At 42.5% G+C, this 27624-nt stretch overlaps 1 protein-coding gene and 1 long non-coding RNA gene across 2 annotated transcripts; both read right to left on the bottom strand.

Moving 5' to 3' along the window:
• Positions 1-539: 539 nt before the first annotated feature.
• Positions 540-6004, bottom strand: LOC120018853 (zinc finger protein 37 homolog). Its single transcript, XM_038962075.1, has 3 exons — positions 5855-6004; positions 4497-5245; positions 540-2426 (listed from the first exon to the last, which is right to left on the bottom strand). The coding sequence occupies exons 2-3, from the start codon at positions 4848-4850 to the stop codon at positions 1386-1388; spliced, it is 1395 nt and encodes a 464-aa protein (XP_038818003.1). The 5' UTR covers positions 4851-5245; positions 5855-6004; the 3' UTR covers positions 540-1385.
• A 12801-nt stretch (positions 6005-18805) lies between these two features.
• LOC120019306 lies at positions 18806-19188 on the bottom strand. The gene is made up of 3 exons (XR_005472321.1): positions 19126-19188; positions 18968-19022; positions 18806-18884 (listed from the first exon to the last, which is right to left on the bottom strand). It is a non-coding gene; the product is annotated as an uncharacterized LOC120019306 (long non-coding RNA).
• Positions 19189-27624: the final 8436 nt, after the last annotated feature.

Below are 27624 nucleotides of genomic sequence, written 5' to 3'. Positions count from 1 at the left end.
CAACAAACATTTCTCAATGGCTGGCCATGCCTTCCTCCTGGCGACTCCAACCTTGGCCAACAGCCCCGCCCCCCCCGCTGCTACTCGCCCAAGCCTCCCCAGCTTCTCCTTTACCCATATCCAGATAGCAGATGTTCTGAAAGAGCTGGAAAACCTGGACCCATACAAATCAGCTGGGCTTGACAATCTGGACCCCCTATTTCTGAAACTGTCCGCCGCCATTGTCGCACCCCCTATTACCAGCCTGTTCAACCTCTCCTTAAAATAAATTCCTTAAAGAGCCTGAACCTGTCAGTGTTGTTTAAACCATCCCTTTTACGGTCTTCTCTTTTTGACTAACCCTTATCACTCACACACACGTTTATCGATCAGTTCTATTAATCAGTTGGGCAAAAATGACATAAGCATGGCACCACAGGAGGTTGGTGGCACCTTAATTGGGGAGGACGGGCTTGTGGTGAATAACTGGAGCGGAATAGGTGGAATGGCATCAGATACATCAAACATATGGTTTCCATGTGAATAACTGGATCGGAATAGGTGGAATGGCATCAGATACATCAAACATATGGTTTCCATGTGTTAGAAGCCATTCCATTTGCTCCGTTCCACCCATCATCATGGTACATACCTGTTCTATACATCCTAATAATCCTCTCCAACAAAAGGCTTTCAGTCTCTACTAACCATGCCATTAATAGTAGATGCATGTTTTCTATACAAAGTTTCAATACAAAGACTGTTTGTTTTACAACATGGAGGGCCGGTTTCCCGGACACAGATGAAGCCTAGCGCTAGGATAAAAACCTATTTCACTGGAGATTCTCCTGCTTTTAATTCCAGGACTTGGCTTAATCTGCGTCTGGGAAACCGGCCCTGAACTTTCACATCACACATCAGGTGAGAGTGGGACTGCATCACAGTGAAAACAGATCATTTTATTGAGGGATCAATAACTGATGGAATGGAACAGCCTATTGTTTTCCCTGGTGAGGCGATCATATATTTAGAGTTCTGATGGGGTAAAACAATTTAACTAAATTCAAGAGGCATTTCTAAGTTATAATCTTCAAGAATCAAAGTTTTAAAAATGTATGTACCAATCCCAGATTGCTTCTTTCAGGACACCTGAGAATCCTCTCACCTGGCTTCTGTCACCTACGTGGCTGCTTATACCTGTGCTGCTTTAAGGATCCACTCTCCAGTTCCTACACTCAGAACACTGGGTCTATGTCCCAAATGGCACCCTATTCCCTATACAGTGCACTACTTTTGACTAGAGCCCTATTCCCTATATAATGCACTACTTTTGACCAGAGCCTTATGGTCCCTAGTGCACAATTTAGAGAATAGGGTGCCATTTGGGGCATACCCCAAGGTTCCTCTCACCTGGTTCGCTGCTCACACCTGTGCCTCTTCAGGCCCCCACTCTGACTGTAGCTCCTACAGCACTCTGTGCATTTGTACGGCTTCTCTCCTGTGTGGACAACCATGTGCACTTTACAGGACGCCGAAGTGACGAAGCACTTGTCACACTCGGAGCATTTGTACGGTTTCTCCCCTGTGTGTTTCCTTCTAACGTGGTCTTTCAGTTGGCACCCCTGTTTGAACCTCTTCCCACAGTCCTGGCAAGAGAACGGCGTCTCCCCGGTGTGTTGTCGCCGGTGGATCATAAGGGTGTGCGGCCGAGCAAAGGTCATGGGACACTCTGGGCAGGACAGCGGGCGCTCGCCGGTGTGGCTCAGCCGATGATACTTCAGACTCATGTAACGGACAAAACACTGGCCGCACTCCGGGCACACGTACGGTTTATTCCCGCTGTGGGAAATCATGTGGCTCTTGAGTTGGGCGGAGATCTTAAAGCCTTGGCCGCACTGGGAGCAGACGTAGGGCCGCGCGTCGCCGTGGAACCGCATGTGGCGGGTCAGGTTGGATTTGAACGTGAAGGTTCTGCCACATTGGAGGCAGGCAAAGGGGCGCTCCGCCGTATGGATTGGTCGGTGCTCGACCAGACCGCCTTTCCGGGAGAACGTTTTATGGCACACCTCACAGGAGTACGGCTGGTACCGGGTGTGGATCCGGGAATGTAACTCCAGTGTGGTTTTGGAGAAGAACTTCTGGCCGCAATCTGGACACGGGAACCGGCGGACCTTCTGGTTGCGAGGCCACCATTCCGTCTCGGACCGCAACGCAGCCAGATTGAATGGCTGAACGGTAGACGACCGCAGCCGCCTCCCATCATCCTGGTGGTACAGGGGGACATCCTCCGTCTTGATACCCAAGTGATGTGCATCTGTCCTGGGGTCGCTCTCTGTAGGTCCCCTGGTGTTACCCATCTCTGGGTCGTAGCTCTCTGGCTTCACAGAGTTCAACCAGTGTTCATCACTTCTCATTTCGATAGGCAGCTCGTCCATCTCTTGTTTCACCTGGTTTAGAATAGAATAGCTTTATTTTCCAAGAGGAGACTTCAGCGCTGGTTGTATGATACGTCAAGATATCTAGTAAAACATATACCAGCAGCATTCACACAGACAGATATATAGTAAACATACACTGCCGATCAAAAGCTTTAGAACACCTGCTCATTCAAGGGTTTTTCTTTATTTATACTATTTTCTACATTGTAGAATAATAGTGAAGACATCAAAACTATGAAATGACACATATGGAATCATGTAGTAAAAAAGTGTTAAATAAAAATATTAGACATTTTTCAAATAGCCTTTGCCTTGACAGCTTTGCACACTATTGGCATTCTCTCAACCAGCTTCACCTGGAATGCTTTTCCAACAGTCTAGGAGGAGTTCCCACATATGCTGAACTTGTTGGCTGCTTTTCCTTCACCATGCGGACCGACTCATCCCAAACCATCTCAATTTGGTTGAGGTCGGGGGATTGTGGAGGCCAGGTCATCTGATGCAGCACTCCGTCGCTCTCCTTCTTGGTAAAATAGCCTTTACACAGTCTGAAGGTGTTGGGTCATTGTTCTGTTGAAAAACAAATGATAGTGGGACTAAGTGCAAATCAGATGTGATGGCGTATCGCTGCAGAATGCTGTGGTAGCCATGTTGGTCAAGTGTGCCTTGAATTCTACATAAATCACAGACAGTGTCACCAGCAAAGCACCCCCACACCATAACACCTCCTCTTCCATGCTTTACGGTGGGAAATACACATGTGGAGATCATCCGTTCACCCACACCATGTCTCACAAAGACACAGCGGTTGGAACCAAAAATCTCCGATTTGGACTCCAGACCAAAGGACAAATTTCCACCGGTCTAATGTCCATTGCTCATGTTTCTTGGTCCAAGCAAGTCTTCTTCTTGTTGGTGTCCTTTAGTAGTGGTTTCTTTGCAGCAATTTGACCATGAAGGCCTGATTCACACATTCTCCTCTGAACAGTTGATGTTGAGATGTGTCTGTTACTTGGGCTGCAATTTCTGAGGCTAGTAACTCTTATGAACTTTTCCGCTACAGCAGAGGTAACTCTGGGTCTTCCATTCCTGTGGCGGTCCTCATGAGAGAGTTTCATCATAGCGCTTGATGGTTTTTGCGACTGCACTTGAAGAAACTTTCAAAGTTCTTAATTTCCTGTATTGACTGACCTTCATGTCTTTAAGTAATGATGGACTGTCGTTTCTTTTTGCTTATTTGAGCTCTTCTTGCCATAATATGGACTTGGTATTTTACCAAATAGGGCTATCTTCTGTATACCCCCATTCTCACAACAAAACTGATTGGCTCAAACACATTGAGGAAAGAAATAACACAAATTAACAAGGCACACCTGTTAATTGAAATGCACTCCAGGTGACTTCATGAAGCTGAGAGAATGACAAGAGTGTGCAAAGCTGTCATCAAGGCAAAGGGTGGCTATTTGAATATATTTTGATTTGTTTAACACTTTTGGTTACTTCTTGATTCCATTTGTGTTATTTCATAGTTTTGATGTCTTCACTATTATTCTACAATGTAGAAAATTCACACAGACAGATATCTAGTAAACATATAGCTGTAACATTCACACAGACAGATATCTAGTAAACATATAGCTGTAACCTTCAAACAGACAGATATCTAGTAAACATATAGCTGTAACATTCACACAGACAGATATCTAGTAAACATATAGCTGTAACATTCACACAGACAGATATCTAGTAAACATATAGCTGTAACATTCACACAGACAGATATCTAGTAAACATATAGCTGTAACATTCAAACAGACAGATATCTAGTAAACATATAACTGTAACCTTCAAACAGACAGATATCTAGTAAACATATAGCTGCAACATTCACACAGACAGATATCTAGTAAACATATAGCTGCAACATTCACACAGACAGATATCTAGTAAACATATAGCTGTAACCTTCAAACACAGATATCTAGTAAACATATAACTGTAACATTCACACAGACATATACAAATGCTATAAAAGATCTCAATTAAATGTTCATTTAAAAGCCACAAGTTTTAACCTACCTCTTGTTTTACCTCGTCAGGCCTCAAGATGGCGCTGGAGAGTTGTAGACTTATTTTGGGTTTGTTTTTGGTTCCCTTGGGGCGACCCCCCCACTTAGGGGCCGGTGATTCCTGGCTAGAAACACTTTTGCTGTCAGCCGAGTCGTTTCCTTTTCCTGTGGATTGTTTCTTTCCCCTGGTGGTGAAGTTTTTCTTCTTCGTTGGTTTTCTGCCTGGTTTGTTATTGTTCTTCTGAGCAGCGAGAGACAGTTGATCCTTCGTTAGTCTGTGGAGTCTCACGATAGGTAAAGAAACAACAGCAGCCATTTTGAGTTGATTCAGGCTAACGCTATGCAGTAAATCTCCTCCCTCCATTTTGAGTTAATGTAAGGCGCGTTCCTCTGCTCAGAAGTTGCTGACGCCTGACCTCACATAGCCTGGATATGTATTTTAAGTTTCAACTAACCAAATCATGTTATAGCAATCTGTCAGTTGATGACACAGTTGATGGCGTGGCAGGCAACCATTGGTTGATGAATGCAACGTCTGAGCAGGGGAACATTACCCCTCGTCTCAACCTGGGCAGAGAAACTGGTTCTGTTAAACTAATGTCTCAGGGTCCTGTAGCTCTAGGCTGGAACCCTGTGGGGGATGTCTTGTCCTCTCCTTTAAAGACAGAGCTGATCATCATTCTAGGGTCCTGTAGCTCTAGGCTGGAACCCTGTGGGGGATGTCTTGTCCTCTCCTTTAAAGACAGAGCTGGTCATCATCTGTAAGAAATAATGGATTCAATGGAGAAAAAGTAAATAAGAATTGAGAGAAAATTAAGCATACAATGTAAGATTGAAGAATATAAATTTGACTCGGAAACCAATAGCATTCTCTCCAAAGTAGATATATTAAATTAACTATTATTGGTGAGAAAGACCCCCTTACTGGTTTTTAAACCTTTCACATCCCTAACCTAAAAATCCATGAAATAATTATAGGATAAATAGATCTTCATAGTGAAATTCAACACTACATTTTGCAAGAGAGATCTCTTTTTTTAAGGAGAAGTCAACCAAATGCATTCTGTTAGTGCAAAACGAAGCAGTACCTAAGTTACTTTTGGATGAATAATGCATTGATTACATATTGACAATTAACTCGACAGTTAGATACTTGCAGCGAAGTTGATTTGATAGCTTACATTGTGGAAAGCGATGGCTACTGTAGTTACTCAGTTGATTGGCTGATTTATGACGCTTGGTCAGCTTGCTCTAGTCTAATCGCGCGAAAACAACGAGTTGCTCCTAAATAGAATAACACGCACTGGACCAGAGCTAGCTAACCATCAGCTAGCTAGTTACTACTGCAAGACACATCAAATAGCCTACCTGCAGAGACGAAGGCAACAATCTGAGGCGGGCATGGGTGTTCAGAGTCGGTTTACTGAGAAGCCAGTACAGTAATATAAGGAAATAATTGCAATCCCCGTTTGCAATAAACACTTTTGCATTCAAAGATAAACAATAACGCACATGAATCCACAGCGCAAGGGAAGTAGTGACTGGTTCTGCTGATTTTGTTCCACGTCCACATTCTCAATGATGCCACCTAGCGGATCGGATGAATCAGACATATCGTCCCATTTCCAAGCATGTTCTATAAGAGATAACGATTCCTATAGACCTACCCCCTAATTCTTATGGGTTTCCCATATTCATCTGTACGTGTACTGTCTGTGAATTAATTATCTGTTCGTAAAACCATAAACATATCCACATGGTAAAACACGTATCTACTGTTTGAAGAGACAGTATATATTTGCTTTTCATTCATTTGTTAAATCATTTTATTTGGTCATAAAATTATACGCTAATTCTATTTTATTTATTTAAAAAAATATTATTATATTATTATTATTAGTAGTATTTCCTTTTTTTCCCATCATTTGATGTAATTATTTTTTACGGAATTTTATATCAGCATACAAATGTGTTAGATAAAACAATACATGATACAGTATTGCTTAATATTTTCTCCTTGAATGACATATGACTACAATTTACACTCACATAAATTACAGGAATGAGTCTAACCAAAGCTTAGATCAAAGCTCTAATTTAGTAATAACACATTGATAATGATTTTCTCAGTAGTCAACCTTTCACTGTCCGTTTCTCTCCAAGTTCCCACCATCTTGTATTTTGATCCATAAGTCATCAACGATCAATTTGAACACACCTCCAACTGCCACTAACATCACCATGGTGACCACCACACCAGACCCTTCTTTCTCGCTTACTGGGTGTGTGTTGACATTGAAGTGGTTTCCACCATTGCTCTCCACCATCTCCTCTATCTTCTCCAGCAGCTCAGTGACCTGAGTGTGGTCACCTTTCTCCTTGTTGTTGAAGACATGATATCTGCCCCTGCAGGTACTGATTAGTTGTAGCAGTTGACTGTTGTCCTTCAGTAGGTCCTCCACTGGTTTCCCCTCTAGCTGTTCTCCCCCAGTGAACAGCACCATGGTGTACATTAAAGACTCTTCTCCAAAGTTCTCCTGGATCCACCTCACGACGTCGTTCCTCTCCTCCTCTGTGAACCTCACACCCAACCTGATCACCAGCAGGAACACGCGGTGGCCCGGGGCGGCGAGAACAACACACTCTGCCCTGCGCCGTTTCCATGGACGCCCATTGTGTCGATGACGGTGACATGGCGGCAGCGGCAGGGGGGGTCGGTCCGGTCGGTCCGGTAGCGGTAGCAACAGCTGGCCCGGTCCAACACTGGCACTCTGTTGTCACGGCAACCAGAGAGAAGAACGCCTTAGAACGCCTCTCTGACCAGGATGGCGTTTCCTGCTGCACCCCGACCCTGGCCAGTGTTACCAATCACGACCAGACTCAACACTGACACTGTGGAGGGGTTTGATTTACTGTGTCCAGGAAGTCGTGAGGGACGACTTCCTGGACACAGATTAAACCTAGCTTGTCCTATAGGCTAAAAACCAACAATTCTCTTCCTCTTTAGACCAGGACTTGGATAGTTCATCCACATTACATTCAGCAGTCTATGGACAAGCTATGACAGCAACAGATGCTTTGGTTTTGTTTACCTGGCCACTGTTTCAAAAGCTAACTTTTTAGCATTTACTGCACGAATCCAATGCAAGTCAATGGTACCTAAGCATTTTCAGACTTCATGTCCAGTTCACCTATAAGTAACTTCATTGAGCTACACCATACATTTGTAGATACTTTAGGATGATTTGGAAATGAAGCGCAAAAAAAAGACCCACTATAGCCTGTCTCACTTTGTGCATTTCTAATGTTTCTCTCCGGTATGGACGACCCATGTGCACTTTTGGTTCGATTTGAACATGAAGGTAGGCACACTTTCAGTTTGATTACCAACTCATAGAAGGAAAATGGAGATGGCCCTTAATGGTGTTGCCTATGCTGTCACAGAAGCCACCATGGCACAGATCAAAGAAGGGCGCTCTATCTACCTCTATGGTTTTGAACCCGCCTACTGTGTAGATATCTCTCTTTCTCTCTCTCTCTCTCTCTCTCTCTCTCTCTCTCTCTCTCTCTCTCTCTCTCTCTCTCTCTCTCTCTCTCTCTCTCTCTCTCTCTCTCTCTCTCTCTCTCTCTCTCTCTCTCTCTCTCTCTCTCTCTCTCTCTCTCTCTCTCTCTCTCTCTCTCTCTCTCTCTCTCTCTCTCTCTCTCTCTCTCTCTCTCTCTCTCTCTCATTGGGTGAGTTCGTTTTGCATGGCGTTTGCACATTGTAGACCATTCCATTGGTCCTTAAGTGAAACCTCCACCCACCCAGGGCCTATATTTCTCTCTCTCTCTCTCTCCCACTCACTCCCTGCACCTGCTCTATCTCTTCTTTGCCTGTTGCGGAGTGTCGTGTTTGGACTTTTCCAGTGCAAATGGATATCAGTTAAGGTTTGTACTGTATGAAGAAAATATACTGTATCGTAGATTTTATATTTCAGTTTAAAGTGTTTAAAAGTTCGATTCTAAAAACTTCTGGGTCTTGAATTTGTAAAGAAAGTGAAACTAAATTTAACAGTGCACCAGCTGGTGGACACACGCACACACGGACCAGCAGTGAAAAACAAACCAACAACCAACGAAAGGAGAGGGAAGGCGTCCCGCCTTCTGTCTTCCCTCCCAGAAGAGGATCTCTCCTGTCCTGTGTGCTGTGACATCTACAGAGACCCCGTCCTCCTCTCCTGCAACCACAGCTTCTGTAAACCCTGCCTGCAGCAGTACTGGGAACACCGGGAATACCGGGAATGCCCCATCTGCAGGAGAAGGCTGTCTGCTTCCGGATCCAGACCGCCAAGGAACCTGATCTTGAAGAACCTGTGCGAGGCCTTTGTGAAGGAGAGGGAGCTGAGGGCTGCCGCGGCCGCGGCCGGGTCATATTTGGAGGGTTACTGCGCTACACATGGAGAGAGACTGAAGCTGTACTGTCTGGTGGACAAGCAGCCGGTGTGTGTGGTGTGTCAGATCTCCAGGCTGCACGAACAACCCGCCTGCTGCTCTCTGGAGGAGGCGAGGGAGGACCTCAAAGTGAGTTATTACTTCAAAGTTGAGAGAAAGTAGTTGATGCAGCTACTAAAGCAGCTGTATTGGGTAAAAACTATTTCTGATTTGAATAGCAGAGAAGACCAATATTTCATACGTTCTATTTTTTTGTCTAGCTTGTTGGGAAAGTTGTCAAAATAGATGATTTGTGTCAAAAGTCAAATGTACAGTTAGTAGAATGTTGAGTCCCGGCTTTAGACTGTATTTCCATTTTCTCCTTCGTATACGTTTTAGGTATGGGCATGTGAGGTATGGGCATGTGAGGTATGGGCATGTGAGGTATGGGCATGTGAGGTAAGGGCATGTGAGGTATGGGCATGTGAGGTATGGGCATGTGAGGTATGGGCATGTGAGGCCACCCGTGGTTGGTTAGATAACTTTTAACTGGATAGAGAAGCTCAACTGCTATGCTGTCACTCAATTCATACCCAGCAAACAGGACCCCATTGGCCCCCAAGGGGCTGGCCCATACAAGCTCACACCAGTCCAACACGGGTTGACCCACACCAAGCCCAACACGGGTTGACCCACACCAAGCCCAACACGGGTTGACCCACACCAAGCCCAACACGGGTTGACCCACACCAAGCCCAACAGGCTAGCTTAAACCAGTCCAACACGGGCTGGCCCAGCACAGGCCAGCCCACACCAGTCCAACACGGGCTAGCCCAGCACAGGCCAGCCCACACCAGTCCAACACGGGCTAGCCCAGCACAGGCCAGCCCACACCAGTCCAACACGGGCTAGCCCAGCACAGGCCAACCCACACCAGTCCAACACGGGCTAGCCCAGCACAGGCCAGCCCACACCAGTCCAACACGGGCTAGCCCAGCACAGGCCAACCCACACCAGTCCAACACGGGCTAGCCCAGCACAGGCCAGCCCACACCAGTCCAACACGGGCTAACCCAGCACAGGCCAGCCCACACCAGTCCAACATGATGTAGAGGCGGGGGCTCGTTAAAATATCCGGGGGCGTGGTTTGAAAATACTCGAATTTGGTTGAGTTAAAAAATAATATAAGAGAAATTGCTGACAACAGTGAAACCAATGAGGGTTCGGAACTTTAAAGCCAATTATCTCGGAATCATATTTTTTCAGATAGAACCTTCTAAGGTCACAAAATGTATGCAACCGTTACTGACAGTGTCGTTGCAGTTAAACTTTTGTGTAATGTCATTATTTTAAAGTATTGTGGGCCTCCCGAGTGGCGAGACACTTCGCAGTGCTAGAGGCGTCACTACAGACCCGGGTTCGTTCCCAGGCTGTGTCACAACCGATCGGGAGTCCCATAGGGCGGCGCACAGTGTCGTTTGGGTTAGGGGAGGGTTTAGCCAGGGGGGGCTTAACTTGGCTTAACATGTTCTAGCGACTCCTTGTGGCGTGCTGGGTGCCTGCAGGCTGACCCCGGTAGTCAGTTGAACGTGTTGTGTTAAGCGCGGTTTGGAGGGTCATGTTTCGGAGGATGCGTGAACCCAAGCCCCTTGGGGAGGTGCAGCGATCAGACAAGATTGAAAAAGGGGGTAAAATACAAAAAAAAACCATTTAAAAAAAAACTAGTACACAGCCAATGAGTCTGTAAAAGACTGAAATAAGTGCATGTGGTATGAAAAACTAAAACTGGTAACTGTGTGTGTAACGGAGGTGGCTTATGGTAGAAAAATGAACATTCAATTCTCTGGCAAGAGCTCTGTTGGATATTCCTGCAGTCAGCATGCCAATTGCACGATCCCTCAAATGTGTATGGAACATTTCTTGGATCTTTTATTTTGGCTCATGAAACATGGGACCAAGACTTTATATACTGTGTTTTATAATTTTGTTCAGTGTTTATGATAGCAACTACTTTGTCTTTCTGATACAATGTAACAAGCAGCTGATCCAAAATGGTGGGCTTATTTTAGGCAAAGTGAGGGCTGCCCTCAATGGAGAGGCCATGCGCGAAGGTACATCAACCCTATGTGGGGCTAATATTTTAGCCTGCATTGGGGCCACATTGTGCCAACGTGGACATGTTTGCTGGGTATTGTGTTAGTCTTTTGGATCCATTACAGAGATATTTTAAGCATCGTTTGACCTTATTTTGTCTCACCCATGAGAGCAACTAGATCTGCACATTCTATTCACTTTTCAGTTCAGCAGGTTAATACCTGTCTGGTAGTGGTTCTCTATCTATCCTACTCTTTTCAGTTCAGCAGGTTAATACCTGTCTGGTAGTGGTTCTCTATCTATCCTACTCTTTTCAGTTCAGCAGGTTAATACCTGTCTGGTAGTGGTTCTCTATCTATCCTACTCTTTTCAGTTCAACAGGTTAATACCTGTCTGGTACTGGTTCTCTATCTATCCTACTCTTTTCAGTTCAGCAGATTAATACCTGTCTGGTAGTGGTTCTCTATCTATTCTACTCTTTTCAGTTCAGCAGGTTAATACCTGTCTGGTAGTGGTTCTCTATCTATTCTACTCTTTTCAGTTCAGCAGGTTAATACCCGTCTGGTAGTGGTTCTCTATCTATCCTACTCTTTTCAGTTCAGCAGGTTAATACCTGTCTGGTACCTGTCTGGTAGTGGTTCTCTATCTATCCTACTCTTTTCAGTTCAACAGGTTAATACCTGTCTGGTAGTGGTTCTCTATCTATTCTACTCTTTTCAGTTCAGCAGGTTAATACCTGTCTGGTAGTGGTTCTCTATCTATCCTACTCTTTTCAGTTCAGCAGGTTAATACCTGTCTAGTAGTGGTTCTCTATCTATCCTACTCTTTTCAGTTCAGCAGGTTAATACCTGTCTGGTAGTGGTTCTCTATCTATTCTACTCTTTTCAGTTCAGCAGGTTAATACCTGTCTGGTAGTGGTTCTCTATCTATCCTACTCTTTTCAGTTCAGAAGGTTAATACCTGTCTGGTAGTGGTTCTCTATCTATCCTACTCTTTTCAGTTCAGCAGGTTAATACCTGTCTGGTAGTGGTTCTCTATCTATCCTACTCTTTTCAGTTCAGAAGGTTAATACCTGTCTGGTACTGGTTCTCTATCTATTCTACTCTTTTCAGTTCAACAGGTTAATACCTGTCTGGTAGTGGTTCTCTATCTATTCTACTCTTTTCAGTTCAGCAGGTTAATACCTGTCTGGTAGTGGTTCTCTATCTATTCTACTCTTTTCAGTTCAGCAGGTTAATACCTGTCTGGTAGTGGTTCTCTATCTATCCTACTCTTTTCAGTTCAGCAGGTTAATACCTGTCTGGTAGTGGTTCTCTATCTATCCTACTCTTTTCAGGTCAGCAGGTTAATACCTGTCTGGTAGTGGTTCTCTATCTATCCTACTCTTTTCAGGTCAGCAGGTTAATACCTGTCTTGTAGTGGTTCTCTATCTATCCTACTCTTTTCAGTTCTAAAGGGTTAATACCTGTCTGGTAGTGGTTCTCTATCTATTCTACTCCTTTCAGTTCAGCAGGTTAATACCTGTCTGGTAGTGGTTCTCTATCTATCCTACTCTTTTCAGTTCAGCAGGTTAATACCTGTCTGGTAGTGGTTCTCTATCTATCCTACTCTTTTCAGTTCAGTAGGTTAATACCTGTCTGGTAGTGGTTCTCTATCTATTCTACTCTTTTCAGTTCAGTAGGTTAATACCTGTCTGGTAGTGGTTCTCTATCTATCCTACTCTTTTCAGTTCAACAGGTTAATACCTGTCTGGTACTGGTTCTCTATCTATCCTACTCTTTTCAGTTCAGCAGGTTAATACCTGTCTGGTAGTGGTTCTCTATCTATCCTACGCTTTTCAGTTCAGCAGGTTAATACCTGTCTGGTAGTGGTTCTCTATCTATCCTACTCTTTTCAGGTCAGCAGGTTAATACCTGTCTGGTAGTGGTTCTCTATCTATCCTACTCTTTTCAGGTCAGCAGGTTAATACCTGTCTTGTAGTGGTTCTCTATCTATTCTACTCTTTTCAGTTCTAAAGGGTTAATACCTGTCTGGTAGTGGTTCTCTATCTATTCTACTCCTTTCAGTTCAGCAGGTTAATACCTGTCTGGTAGTGGTTCTCTATCTATTCTACTCTTTTCAGTTCAGCAGGTTAATATCTGTCTGGTAGTGGTTCTCTATCTATCCTACTCTTTTCAGGTCAGCAGGTTAATACCTGTCTGGTAGTGGTTCTCTATCTATTCTACTCTTTTCAGTTCAGCAGGTTAATATCTGTCTGGTAGTGGTTCTCTATCTATCCTACTCTTTTCAGGTCAGCAGGTTAATACCTGTCTGGTAGTGGTTCTCTATCTATTCTACTCTTTTCAGTTCAGCAGGTTAATATCTGTCTGGTAGTGGTTCTCTATCTATCCTACTCTTTTCAGGTCAGCAGGTTAATACCTGTCTGGTAGTGGTTCTCTATCTATTCTACTCTTTTCAGTTCAGCAGGTTAATACCTGTCTGGTAGTGGTTCTCTATCTATTCTACTCTTTTCAGTTCAGCAGGTTAATACCTGTCTGGTAGTGGTTCTCTATCTATCCTACTCTTTTCAGTTCAGCAGGTTAATACCTGTCTGGTAGTGGTTCTCTATATATTCTACTATTTTCAGTTCAGAAGGTTAATACCTGTCTGGTAGTGGTTCTCTATCTATCCTACTCTTTTCAGTTCAGCAGGTTAATACCTGTCTGGTAGTGGTTCTCTATCTATCCTACTCTTTTCAGTTCAGCAGTTTAATACCTGTCTGGTAGTGGTTCTCTATCTAATCCTACTCTTTTCAGTTCAGCAGGTTAACACCTGTCTGGCGCCCGAACATAAACCTTTCTCTTTACCTCTCTCTAACAACACTGCTACAAACTGATGTCTGTATTGGTACAACATGTCAATGTCATATTCTGTTACAGTGTTTCTGTCTCAAATGGCACCCTAATCCCTATATAGTGCAATACTTTTGACCGGGGGGGGTGGGGGGGGTTCGTTCTGGGGGATGACTGATATCATGCACTCCATCTATGATACAGTATGATGGGAATGTGTTTGTCAGCAGCATACCACCCTGCATCCCACTGCTGGCTTGATTCTAAGCAGGGTTGGTCCCTGGATGTTAGACCAGATGCTGCTGGAAGTGGTGTTGGAGGGCCATTAGGAGGCACTCTTTCCTCTGGTCTAAAAAATATCCCAATGACCCAGGGCAGTGATTGGGGACATTGCCCTGTGTTGGGTGCCATCTTTCAGATGGGATGCTAAACGGGTGTCCTGACTCTCTGGTCACTAAAGATCCCATGCCACTTATCATAAGACTAGGGGTGTTAACCCTGGTGTCCTTGCTAAATTCCCAATCTGTCCCTCACACCATCACAGTCACCTAATCATCCCCAGCTTCCAATTGGCTGATTCATCCCCCTCCTCTCCCTGTAACTATTCCCCAGGTCATTGCTGTAAATGAGAATGTGTTCTCAGTCAACTTACTTGGTTAAATAATATAAAAAACGTACCCCTGTATGCAGAACAATTTACCCATGGAGCATGTCGACAACTTATTCCAGGTAACAGAACTAACCACAGGTCTGAATACTTATGTAAATGTGATATTTCAGTATTTTTTATATACATTTGCAAACATTTTTAAATGTGTTTTTGCTTTGTCATTAATGGGTATTGTGTGTAGATTGACGGGAAAATAAACAATTTCATCCATTTTAGAATAAGGCTGTAACTTAACAAAATGTGGAAAAAGTCAAGGGGTCTGAATACTTTCTGAATCCACTGTGGGCCTTGATTCAATCCTAATGTGCTTGTAGACAATGCTTTTATTTAAAGGCAGAGTTCCTGCGTTAGTGGAGATCACATTCAAGGTAAACACAGCAGATGTCGGCTCAATTGGAAATGACCTTTTAAATGCTTTAGCACGGTTTCTAATTGGATCCAGGCCCCAGGGTTAGATAATTCTACCGCCAGTGTTTTCTAATTGGATCCAGGCCCCAGGGTTAGATAATTCTACCTTCATTGTTTTCTAATTGGATCCAGGCCCCAGGGTTAGATACGTCTACATCCTGTGTTTTTCACAAGGGTTTTAAAAGGACCCTCTAGACATAACCTCTTTATTGTTGCATTCTGACTTTGTGAACAACCAAAAGGTCAAATAGAGGTTATTTATATTTGTCCTGTTTCAGGTGTAAGTGTGTATCCTGTACAGTGTGTGTGGTGTGAAATGGAAATCGTTTTTAGCATATCCCACTCCTCCTGAGACACCCTCGGGGAGGAGAAAGGGTTAAATATTCAGCTGTTTCTCTGTTAGAAAATGGACAAGAACAAAGATGGTGTGGTCATTGAGGAATTTCTGGACAGGGTGCCCATATTTATCCCCACAGCCTCCACCCCTAGCTCTCCTCTATCCCCAAACACAGACTCATTAGGGCTGTCAGGGGGGTAAAACGTACCCCTCCATGGATCTCCACTCTCCCTTCCGGCCCAATATCTACTGTTTGTTTACGGAATTCTGTGTGATTATTTAGTTAGTAAATATATAAGCCAATTTGTATATTGCTGATTCATTATGGAAACCAGAGTTCGTGCAGATAACCAATAATTTTACGACATTCAGATGAGACTGAATGAGGTCAAGAATAATTGATGACTGAAATGTAAGAGATTTAGATCTGTAAGAGTTCATTCAGAAGACGGAACTCCTTTAAACAATATTCTCCGTGGTGCCCCAGGTTATTACTGAGGTAATTGTTGCATGATTTAATTCAATCACGTAATCAATTAAACGTTAGGTAATCGATTTAATAAAATAGCATGCCATCACATTAATGACATTCACAGACACTACAAAGTGATAAGAAACGGTGCATCAGAACCTTGAGGCAAAATACTACCATAACTTTGCCATAAAACCAATAATAAATGTATATGAACAAACCAAGTAAACGTATATTATGTATCATCTAACAGAACTTTATACTGTAATAGAATAGTACTGTATCACGTAATAGAATAGTACAGGACTGTAGAATGTAATAGAATAGTACAGTACTGTATAATGTAGTAGAATAGTACAGGACTGTATAATGTAATAGAATAGTACAGGACTGTATAATATAATAGAATAGTACAGTACTGTAATATAATAGTACTGTATAATGTAACAGAATAGTACAGTACTGTAATAGTACAGTACTGTAATAGAATATGACTGTATAACATACTAGAATAGTACAGTATACTGCAATAGAATAGTACTGAAGAATGTACTGTAATAGAATAGTACAGTACTGTAGAATGTAACATAATAGTACTGTACAGGACTGTAGAATGTATCAGAATATTACTATAGAATGTAATAGAATAGTACAGTACTGTAGAATGTAATACAATAGTACAGTACTGTAGAATGTATCAGAATATTACTGTAGAATGTAATAGAATAGTACAGTACTGTAGAATGTAACAGAATAGAACAGTACTGTAGAATGTAACAGAATAGTACTGTAGAATAGAAGTATTGTTCCTGTGAGCGAACATCAAGAAGAAATTAAAACATATTTATAATGTTCTCAGCCTTCATATAGAATATAACTGGACATCGAGGCTATTTCAGAAATACAAAGCAAAGTTATTGTCTTCAGATTCTGTTCCATGTTACTTAAATGAATGGACAAATATTTAACAAAAATTATTTACAAGGTTCCCCCTCTTATTCATCATAGTTTAAAAGGCAAAACTGACCCTAGATCAGCACTCCAACTAAGTGTGAATAGAGTAGTCCTGTGTGTTGGTAGAGCATGGTGCTGACCCTAGATCAGCTCTCCAACTAAGTGTGAATACAGTAGTCCTGTGTGTTGGTAGAGCATGGTGCTGACCCTAGATCAGCTCTCCAACTAAGTGTGAATACAGTAGTCCTGTGTCTCAGTTGGTAGAGCCTGGTGTATGGGTTCAATTCCCAATGCGGCCACCGGCATGAAAGATGTGTCCACACATAATAAGTCACTTAGGATAAAAGTGTTTCTAAATGGCATATCATGATATAATATTATAACACTTAGTTTGACTATACAGGTCCAGATATACAGGGTTCCTGTCAAACTTGTGTTCAGGTCTTCTTGGTTCTGGGTTTGTTGTGTTCAGGTCCTCTTGGTTCTGGGTTTGTTGTGTTCAGGTCTTCTTGGTTTGTTGTGTTCAGGTCTTGGTTCTTGGTTTGTTGTGTTCAGGTCCTCTTGGTCCTTGGTTTGTTGTGTTCATGTCTTCTGGGTTTGTTGTGTTCAGGTCCTCTTGGTTCTGGGTTTGTTGTGTTCAGGTCCTATTGGTTCTGGGTTTGTTGTGTTCAGGTCTTCTGGGTTTGTTGTGTTCAGGTCTTCTGGGTTTGTTGTGTTCAGGTCTTCTTGGTTCTGGGTTTGTTGTGTTCAGGTCCTCTTGGTTCTGGGTTTGTTGTGTTCAGGTCTTCTTGGTCCTTGGTTTGTTGTGTTCAGGTCTTCTGGGTTTGTTTTGTTCAGGTCCTCTTGGTTCTGGGTTTGTTGTGTTCAGGTCTTCTGGGTTTGTTGACTCTACTATAGATCGCAGAGGAGTCCTCAGCTGCTTGTGCTGCCGTGGGTCTGAAGAGAGAGAAACAGAAATTAAACAGAATCTGCATCCCAAAAAACCTTCATATACTCTTTATAGTGCATTACTTTGACCAAGGCCTATATGGCTCTGGTGAAAAGTAGTGCACTAAATAGGGAATAGGGTTCCATTTGGAACACAGAACAGTTCCTCAAAACCACCACTCTCTCATTATATTGTTGGGTTTGTAAGGAAATGCCGTCACTAGTGGCCACTAGTGGTCAACTCTTTCACTTATTAATGATGTCATGGTCTTCTCGTCCAATAAGCAGCAGCATATGAATGAGCTGTAATCAAGAATAAAGCTTGTTTACAACCAAATCTAAAAACATATGTAACTGGAATGTTATAGGAGGGTCAGATTTTCTTTGTGAATTCACTTGTTTTTGAGAAACTATCCCCAAGCATCTATTCACTTCCTCATCCTCGTTGTTCAGTAAGTGGCTCCACAAACACCCACAACATCCTTTTAGAAACTAAAAATCTCTAAGTAGTCTATAGTGATGCAGGTCTTTACATGTTGTACACATGAAGTTGTGTCATTCAGAACTTAATCCACAACGTTATGTTCCATGTTGTTGAGACTTGAACGATGCTTCTCGTCCGTTCTAGCAGCATGATACACTGAGAATGGAACAGTTGGACGGGGAAACAGCACGAGTCACAGAAAATAGAATATAACATTGTTGATAAAGTTTGGAATGTCACACTTTCATGTGTAGAACTGTTACATCTAAAGTCCTGCATCACTATACTGAGAGCTTTCTGTTTCTAAAAGACGTATTTGGGTGTTTTTGGAGCATTTGTTCATCTTTTTTCAGAGCCTCTACTGCACAACGAGGATGAGGAAGTGAATTACTGGTTGGGGAAAGTTTCTCTAAAACAAGTGAAGTCACAATAAAAGGTGTCTGGACCTTTCTATAACATGGCATTTACATAAAAAATATAAATTTGGTTGTAAAAAAGCCAACTTCTGCTTTAATGTGGTGTATCCACAATGCTCCAGAAATGTCTCTGTTATTTTAATGGCAGAATATGCTCACCGGTTGGAGTTACTGGGCCAATTGAATTTCACAGCATCGTACTGGACATCCTCATCCTGTTTCTGGGGTTGATGCAGCTGGACGGTGGAGTACAGAGGCACTTCCTGGTTTTTGGAGTGAGAGAAGTGGACGCTGGCATAGTGGATGTCATCCTGGTCATCTGTGGCTGCTGTCTGTGCTGCAGTAGAGGTCATGGCCATGCCTGAGATGTTGTCATACACTGGACTAGAGTCTCCCTGATGGAGAGAGAGAACAGACAACATAATGAGTAGAAATGTCCCACAAAGCAATACAAATAATCTGATAGTAACAGACTCACCTGTACATTCTCTGATGTGTCTCTTGTGTCAGAGGTGGATTTGGAGGCCTTCTTCCTGGTTTGCACATTAATTAAATAACGTATTCTTGAATTAATCAATGAACAAATTAAGTTAATAAAAAGTGTTATAGTGAAATAATCGTTAAAAGATCACTCACCTGAACCACATGAGTCCAGAGAGACAGAGGATGAGAACCAGAACAACCACTATGATTCCTACAGATGCAGTCAGAACTGATGTTTGTTTCCCTATAATAAAATATGGATGATATGAGTACAGGCATGTAAAACAATAGTACAATATTTGTTAACTGATCTAATCTCAAAGTATATATAATTATAAAACAAAGTATGATAAGCCAAAGTATAATTATTAATATTAGTTTGTAACATAATGTTGTATTGAAATATTAAAGATGAAACTTCACCTGGTAAAATGATCATCAGAGCTGTAGAGTTCCTAGATCCTCTTCCATTCCAGGCCTCACAGTGGTAATGTCCATTGTCCTTAGACTTGAACTTACTTATGTTGTAGATCTGTCCAAATCCATTTAGAAAAGTCTTATTTTGAAAGTACCAGGTGTATTTGTCCACAGGTGGGTTGGCATCACTGCTGCAAGTCAGAGTCACTGAACTGCCCTCCACTATTCCACCAGAGGGACTGACTGACACTGAGGTGTTCTTTGGGCCATCTGGTGGACAATATGTAACAACATTGTTTTAAATAGTGTTTTACTTGTTATTGAAATATGAATTTAAATGTGATCCTCTGATTAAAAGATGAGGTTAGATGTACTAACACTGAACGTCCACAGACACAGAAGAAGAGTTGAGACGTCCATATTTATTCTCAGCCTCACAGTAGTATTCTCCACTGTCCTCAGAGCTGATGGTCGTGAAATTGTATGACTTTTCAGATCCTGTCAGTGAAGCTCCATTCTTCTTGTACCAGGTGTATTTGTCCACAGGTGGGTTGGCATCACTGCTGCAGGTCAGAGTCACTGAACTGCCCTCCACTATTTCACCAGAGGGACTGACTGACACTGAGGTGCTCTTTGGTTTATCTGATGTAAAGGAGAATTTGTCAGAGGGATATGACAGTAGCATATTTTCGACAGTAGTATATTTACAAATTACAAACAACATTTGTTCTCTGTTAAGTCAGAGAATTATCTAAAACTCTAACTTACACAAAACGTTAACAAACACTCATTTGGACTAATTCATTTAATTGTTATGCTACCTCAGCATTCAAACACTGAGCTGTACTTTACTCACACTTCACATCCATGTTTATGGTCCTAGACGTGTCTGTCCCCATCTCATTCTGGGCCTCACAGTAGTACTCTCCACTGTCAGATGACTGGATTTGACTGAAGACATGATGTGGTTCTGTGTTGTGATTGGAGATACTCTGATAGTCACCTCCATTCTTCTTGTACCAGGTGTATTTGTCCACAGGTGGGTTGGCATCACTGCTGCAGGTCAGAGTCACTGAACTGCCTTCCACTATTTCACCAGAGGGACTGACTGACACTGAGGTGCTCTTTGGTTTATCTGATGTAAAGGAGAATTTGTCAGAGGGATATGACAGTAGCATATTTTCGACAGTAGTATATTTACAAATTACAAACAACATTTGTTCTCTGTTAAGTCAGAGAATTATCTAAAACTCTAACTTACACAAAACGTTAACAAACACTCATTTGGACTAATTCATTTAATTATAATTGTTATGCTACCTCAGCATTCAAACACTGAGCTGTACTTTACTCACACTTCACATCCATGTTTATGGTCCTAGACGTGTCTGTCCCCATCTCATTCTGGGCCTCACAGTAGTACTCTCCACTGTCAGATGACTGGATTTGACTGAAGACATGATGTGGTTCTGTGTTGTGATTGGAGATACTCTGATAGTCACCTCCATTCTTCTTGTACCAGGTGTATTTGTCCACAGGTGGGTTGGCATCACTGCTGCAGGTCAGAGTCACTGAACTGCCCTCCACTATTTCACCAGAGGGACTGACTGACACTGAGGTGCTCTGTGGTTTATCTGATGTAAAAGATGAATGTCCCAAAGCCTTAATGTCACAATACTTTCATAATAATTATAATAATTTATAGTAATATAGACTCATGAGTAAAAAAGGCTTTTTGTTCTGTAATGATTGATAAGATGCATGATTCTTGCTAAGTAGTATACTGTACTATTGTACTGTACTCACATACTATAGGAGATCTGAGATTCTCACGGCCTTTCACAGTACAGGAGTAACAGTCTGCTTCCTCACTACTGATCGAGGAGGAGTCCTCTTTTACAGGTTGTCTGTTCTTGTACCAGATGTAGGTGGGGTTGTCAGTCAGAGTACAGGTGGTGCTACAGGTCAGTGTTCTCTGTCCCTCTATAGCAGGAGTCACCTTCACCTGCAGACCTGAAACAATATGTATAAAACCACATACACCTCTGTGTTAACAGGATGGTTAATATATTTTCTCCTGTAATTCATTATGATATACAGTTGTATCATACAGTGTAGTACATTTACATTTACATTTTAGTCATTTAGCAGACGCTCTTATCCAGAGCGACTTACAGTAGAGTGCATACATTTTATTACATTTTACATACTGAGACAATGATATCCCTACCGGCCAAACCCTCCCTAACCCGGACGACGCTATGCCAATTGTGCGTCGCCCCACGGACCTCCCGGTTGCGGCCGGCTGGCTGTGAACCCAGAGACTCTGTTGGCGCAGCTAGCACTGTGATGCAGTGCCCTAGACCACTGCGCCACCCGGGAGTATAGTATTTCCTGTGACAGACAGAGTTGTTCCAGGAAAACTATGACCCCATTCAAAGTTGTATGTTTTAAAAGTGAAACGATATTCAACTGAGTCCTCCCCTGCCCTGCCTTCGGCAAATCTGACCTTGACTCCATTTTGTTGCTCCTAGCCTATAGACAGAAACTAAAACAGGAAACGCCCGTGCTCAGGTCTATCCAACACTGGTCTAATCGGATTCCATGCTTCAAGATTGCTTTGATCACGTGGACTGGGAAATGTTCTGGAGATCCTCAGACAACAACATTGATGTATACGCTGACTCGGTGAGCGAGTTTATTAGCAAGTGTAGATGTCGTACCCACTGACTATTAAAACCTTTCCTAACCAGAAACCGTGGATTGATTGCAGCATTCGCGCAAAACTGAAAGCGCGAACCACTGCTTTTAATCAGGGCAAGGTGACCGGAAACATGACCAAATACAAACAGTGTAGCTATTCCCTCCGCAAGGCAAACAAACAAGCTAAGCGTGATTATAGAGACAAAGTAGAGTAGCAATTCAACGGCTCAAACACGATACGTATGTGGCAGGGTCTACAGTCAATCACGGATTACTAAAAGAAAACCAGCCCTGTCGCAGACATCGACGTCTTGCTCCCAGACAAATTAAACAACTTCTTTGCTCGCTTTGAGGACAGTACAGTGCCACTGACACGGCCCGCTACCAAAGCCTGTGTCTCCTTCTTCGTGGCCGAGGTGAGTAAAATATTAACTTTTTATGGCTGCAGGGGCAGTATTGAGTAGCCAGATAAAAGGTGCCCATTTCAAACGGCCTCGTACTCAATTCTTGCTCGTACAATATGCATATTATTATTACTATTGGATAGAAAACACTCTCTAGTTTCTAAAACCGTTTGAATTATATCTGTGAGTCAAACAGAACTCATTTGGCACAAACTTCCTGACCAGGAAATGGAAAGTCTGAAATCGAGGCTCAGTTCTTCTTCCTGCCTATACATGGGCATGATACGTAAGAGTCTAAGTGCACTTCATAGACCTTCCCCTGGATGTCAAGAGGCTGTGAGAGAAGACATTTTGTGTTTATCTTGGAATGAATTGGAATACAAGCTCTTTGTATGACGTGACCCTCATTTCCGGTACTCTGAGGAGTGCGCGGTGGACAGTGGGATGGCCTTCTGTTTAGCTGCCGTTATGGACGACTACTATCTCCGGCTTTGATTTTATTTGATACATGTGACCATATCATCGTAAAGTATGTTTTTTCAATATAGTTTAATCAGATGATTGAAATTTTTTCGGGAGTTTTGCCGTGTTCCGTTCTCTGACTTTGTTGACGATGGAGAGATCTGTGCCACTTGGCTAGTGCGCGTGCTAAATGAAGAGGGAAAGTTGCCGTTCTAAATCCAAACAACGACTGTTCTGGACAAAGGACCCCTTGTCCAACATTCTGATGAAAGATCAGCAAAAGTAAGAAACATTTTATGATGCTATTTCATATATCTGTCGTGCATGTGAACTAGTCGTGGGCGCCCAACGTTTGGGTACTCTAGCTATACCGAAGCTGCATATCGTAATGAAGTTATTTTTAGAATTCTAACACTGCGATTTCATTAAGAACTAATGGATCTATCATTTCCTATACAACATGTATTTTTTAGTTATGTTTATGAATAGCTATTTGGTCAGAATATGTGTGTCAGAAAAAGTGTCAGGAAAAATCCGGACGTAGTGGGAAAAAGTAGCTAAGTTAGCACAATGTGTAACCATTGATTTCAGCTCTAAATATGCACATTTTCGAACAAAACATAAGTGTATGTATAACCTGATGTTATAGGACTGTCATCTGAGGAAGAAAATCAAGGTTAGTCAAAAATTATATATCTTTTGCTTGTTTGTTACGATCGCTTACTTTTGCTACTGGGAAATTGCTTGTGTTTTTGGCTATTGTGGTAAGCTAATATAACGCTATATTGTGTTTTCGCTGTAAAACACTTGATAAATCGGAAATATTGTCTGGAATCACAAGATGCCTGTCTTTCAATTGCTGTACACTATGCATTTTTCAGAAATGTTTTATGATGAGTATTTAGTTATTTGGCGTGGTGTCTGTAATTATTCTGTCTGCTTTCGGTGCAATTTCTGATTGTAGCTGCAATGTAAACTATGATTTATACCTGAAATATGCACATTTTTCTAACAAAACATATGCTATACAATAAATATGTTATCAGACTGTCATCTGATGAAGTTGTTTCTTGGTTAGTGGCTATTTATATCTTTATTTGGTCGAATTTGTGATAGCTACTGATGGAGTAAAAAACTGGTGGAGTAAAAAAAGTGGTGTCTTTTGCTAACGTGGTTAGCTAATAGATTTACATATTGTGTCTTCCCTGTAAAACATTTAAAAAATCGGACATGTTGGCTGGATTCACAAGATGTGTACCTTTCATATGCTGTATTGGACTTGTTAATGTGTGAAAGTTAAATATTTAAAAAAATATATATTTTGAATTTCGCGCCCTGCACTTGAGCTGGCTGTTGTCATAAGTGTACCGGCGTCGGGCTTGCAGCCATAAGAAGTTAAACGTGTTAACCCACACAAGGCTGCCGGCCCAGACAGCATCCCTAGCTGCGTCCTCAGAGCATGTGCAGACCAGCTGCTGGTGCGTTTACGGACATATTCAATCAATCCCTATCCCAGTCTGCTGTCCCCACATGCTTCAAGTTTGCCACCATTGTTCCTGTTCCAAAGAAAGCTAAGGTAACTGAACTAAATAACTATTGCCCCATAGCACTCACTTCTGTCATCATGAAGTGCTTTGAGAGACTAGTCAAGGATCATATCACCTCCACCCTACCTGACACCCTAGACCCACTCCAATATACTTACCGCCCCAATAGGTCCACTGACGATGGAATCGCCATCACACTGCCCTATTCCATCTGGACAAGAGGAATACCTATGTAAGTATGCTGTTAATTTACTACAACTCAGAATATAACACCATAGTACCCTCCAAACTCGTCATTAAGCTCGAGACCTGGGTCTCGACCCTGCCCTGTGCAACTGGGTCCTGGACTTTCTGACGGGCCGCTCCCAGGTGGTGAAGGTAGGAAACAACATCTCCACCCTGCTGATCCTCAACACCGGGGCCCCACAAGTGTGTGGTCTGAGCCCTCTCCTGTACTCTCTGTTCACCCATGACTGCGTGGCCATACACTCAATCATCAAGTTTGCAGACGACACAACAGTAATAGGCTTGATTACCAACAACAATGAGACGGCCTACAAAGAGGAGGTGAGGGCCCTCGGAGTGTGGTGTCAGGAAAATAACCTCTCACTCAACATAACAAAGGAGATGATCGTGGACTTCAGGAAACAGCAGAGGGAGCACCCCCCCCCATCCATATCGATGGGACAGTAGTGGAGAAGGTGGAAAGTTAAGTTCCTCGGCGTACACATCACAGACAAACTGAAATAGTTCCCCCACACAGACAGCGTCTGGTGCAACAGCGCCTCATCAACCTCTGGAGGCTGAATAAATGTGGCTTGTCACTTAAAACACTCACAAACTTTTACAGATGCACAATCGAGAGCATCCTGTCAGGCTGTATCACCGCCTGGTACGGCAACTGCACCGCTCTCAACAGCAAGGCTCTCCAGAGGTGTTGTGCAGACCTCACTACCATCACCGGGGGCTAACTACCTGCCCTCCAGGACACCTACATCACCCGATGTCACAGGAAGGCCAAAAAGATCATCAAGGACAACAACCACCCGAGCCACTGCCTATTCACCCCGCTATTATCCTGAAGGCAAGGTCAGTACAGATGCATCAAACCTGGGACCGAGAGACTGAAAAACAGCTGTAACGCTAGTCGTTAGGTGGAAGAGAGGAGGACCAAAGCGCAGCGTGGTATGTTTCTATATTTATTGGAAACACTTAACAACACGAACAAAAAAAATAAACAGAAAATGAAACTAACGACGCTACAGACCTGAACATGTGAACATACAGACAACGAAGAACGCAATGAACAGGAACAATCACCCACGAACAAACAGTGAGAACAGCCTACCTAAATATGATTCCCAATCAGAGGAAACGTAAAACACCTGCCCCTGATTGAGAACCATATCAGGCTAGTTGACAACCCTAAACAAAACATAGAAACACATAACATAGAATGCCCCCCCAGCTCACGTCCTGACCAACTAAACAAGACTAAACAAAGGAAATAAGGTCAGGAACGTGACAACAGCTTCTATCTCAAGGCCATCAGACTGTTAAACAGCCATCACTATCATAGAGAGGCTGCTGCCCACATACAGACTCAAATCTCTGGCCACTTAAATAAACGGACATAATAAAAGGTATCACTAGTCACTTTAAATAATGCCACTTTAATAATGTTTACATACCCTACATTACTCATCTCATATGTATATACTGTACTCTATATCATCTACTCCATCTTGCCTATGCCGCACGGCCATCGCACATTCATATATTTATATGTATATATTCTCATTCATCATCATTTTCTACATTTGTATAAGGTAGTTGTGAATAAGTTAGATTACTTGTTAGATATTACTGCATTGTCGGAACTAGAAGCACAAGCATTTCACTACACTCGCATTAACATCTGCTAACCATGTGTATGTGACAAATAACATTGGATTTGATTAGTTTCCATATTATTATTATTATTATTATTGTTAGTAAGTATTGTTTGTTTTGGTTTTGGTTTTTTCATTTAAACACTTGAAAACAAGATGATGCATCTCAATAGATTTCATCCTGCAAAACCTCAAATAAATAAATAAATACATATTTGAAAAGAAAAGAACAGCAGTATATAGAATGTTACTGTACCTGTGACAGCCAGAGTGACTCCAGGATCACCAGTATATTTCCCTCCGGTCTGATCTGTTATAAATCTGAACTTGTACGTAGCTGAGTCCCTTTCTCTCAGGTCTCTGATTGTCATGGTGTGGCCATTCTTCTTGTCACTACGGTACGTCACACGACCTTTGTAGTCTGGGTCATCTAACAGACTCACAGGATTCCCCTCAGCATCATTTTTAGTGAACCAGAAGGTTGTTGTGACTCTACCTCTGGGATATGTATAAGAGCAGGTCAGGTCAACTGTTGACCCCTTCAATACACAGATACTCTTCTTGGGGTAAGTCACTCCCCAGCCATTCTGACCCAGTACCACTGAAACATTCACACAACACAAGGGCATTACATACTGGCTTGCACGAACAGTAGGGTTTGTCCACCCTTTGTGTCTGTAGTTTCTGAGTTGAGTGTGAATGGAAACCACAGCTACGCTTATTGAGGTGTGAAATGCAGCTATAAAAGTTAATTGGAGATTCCCAACAGACAACACCACTGAACACACCAGAATAACATTACGATCTGTATGCTTTTAGAAATGTCTAAGGATTCTATAATACAATTATGAATGATAACATACCTGTCACAGACCAGAGAAATACCACCAACACACTTCCTGCTGTTCTCAAGGCCATTGTTGCATCTCCCACCCTGCAGTCTTAGAAACATAAACAACAACTCACTCTATAGCTGGTGAATAACTCCACCTGATACATTGAAGTAGAAACTGTAAATGGGGTACAGGGCCTCATTACTGAAAATGAACCAGGCTCACATTGTGTTGTGTTGTATTGTGCTACAGAATCTTAATTTGAACCCCCATTTGTTGGAGAGAATGTTCCTGCTCGGCAGGAAATGCAATATTGTAGTGTATTCAAGGTTTAAAAAGGTTTCTAAAGTTTTTATCTTCCTATTTAAAATGTCAGACTTGATTTTCTCCAATG

Source organism: Salvelinus namaycush, chromosome 2, assembly GCF_016432855.1.
Source record: "Salvelinus namaycush isolate Seneca chromosome 2, SaNama_1.0, whole genome shotgun sequence".
Lineage (NCBI taxonomy): Eukaryota > Metazoa > Chordata > Actinopteri > Salmoniformes > Salmonidae > Salvelinus > Salvelinus namaycush.
This window is presented reverse-complemented; position numbering and strand designations above follow the sequence as displayed.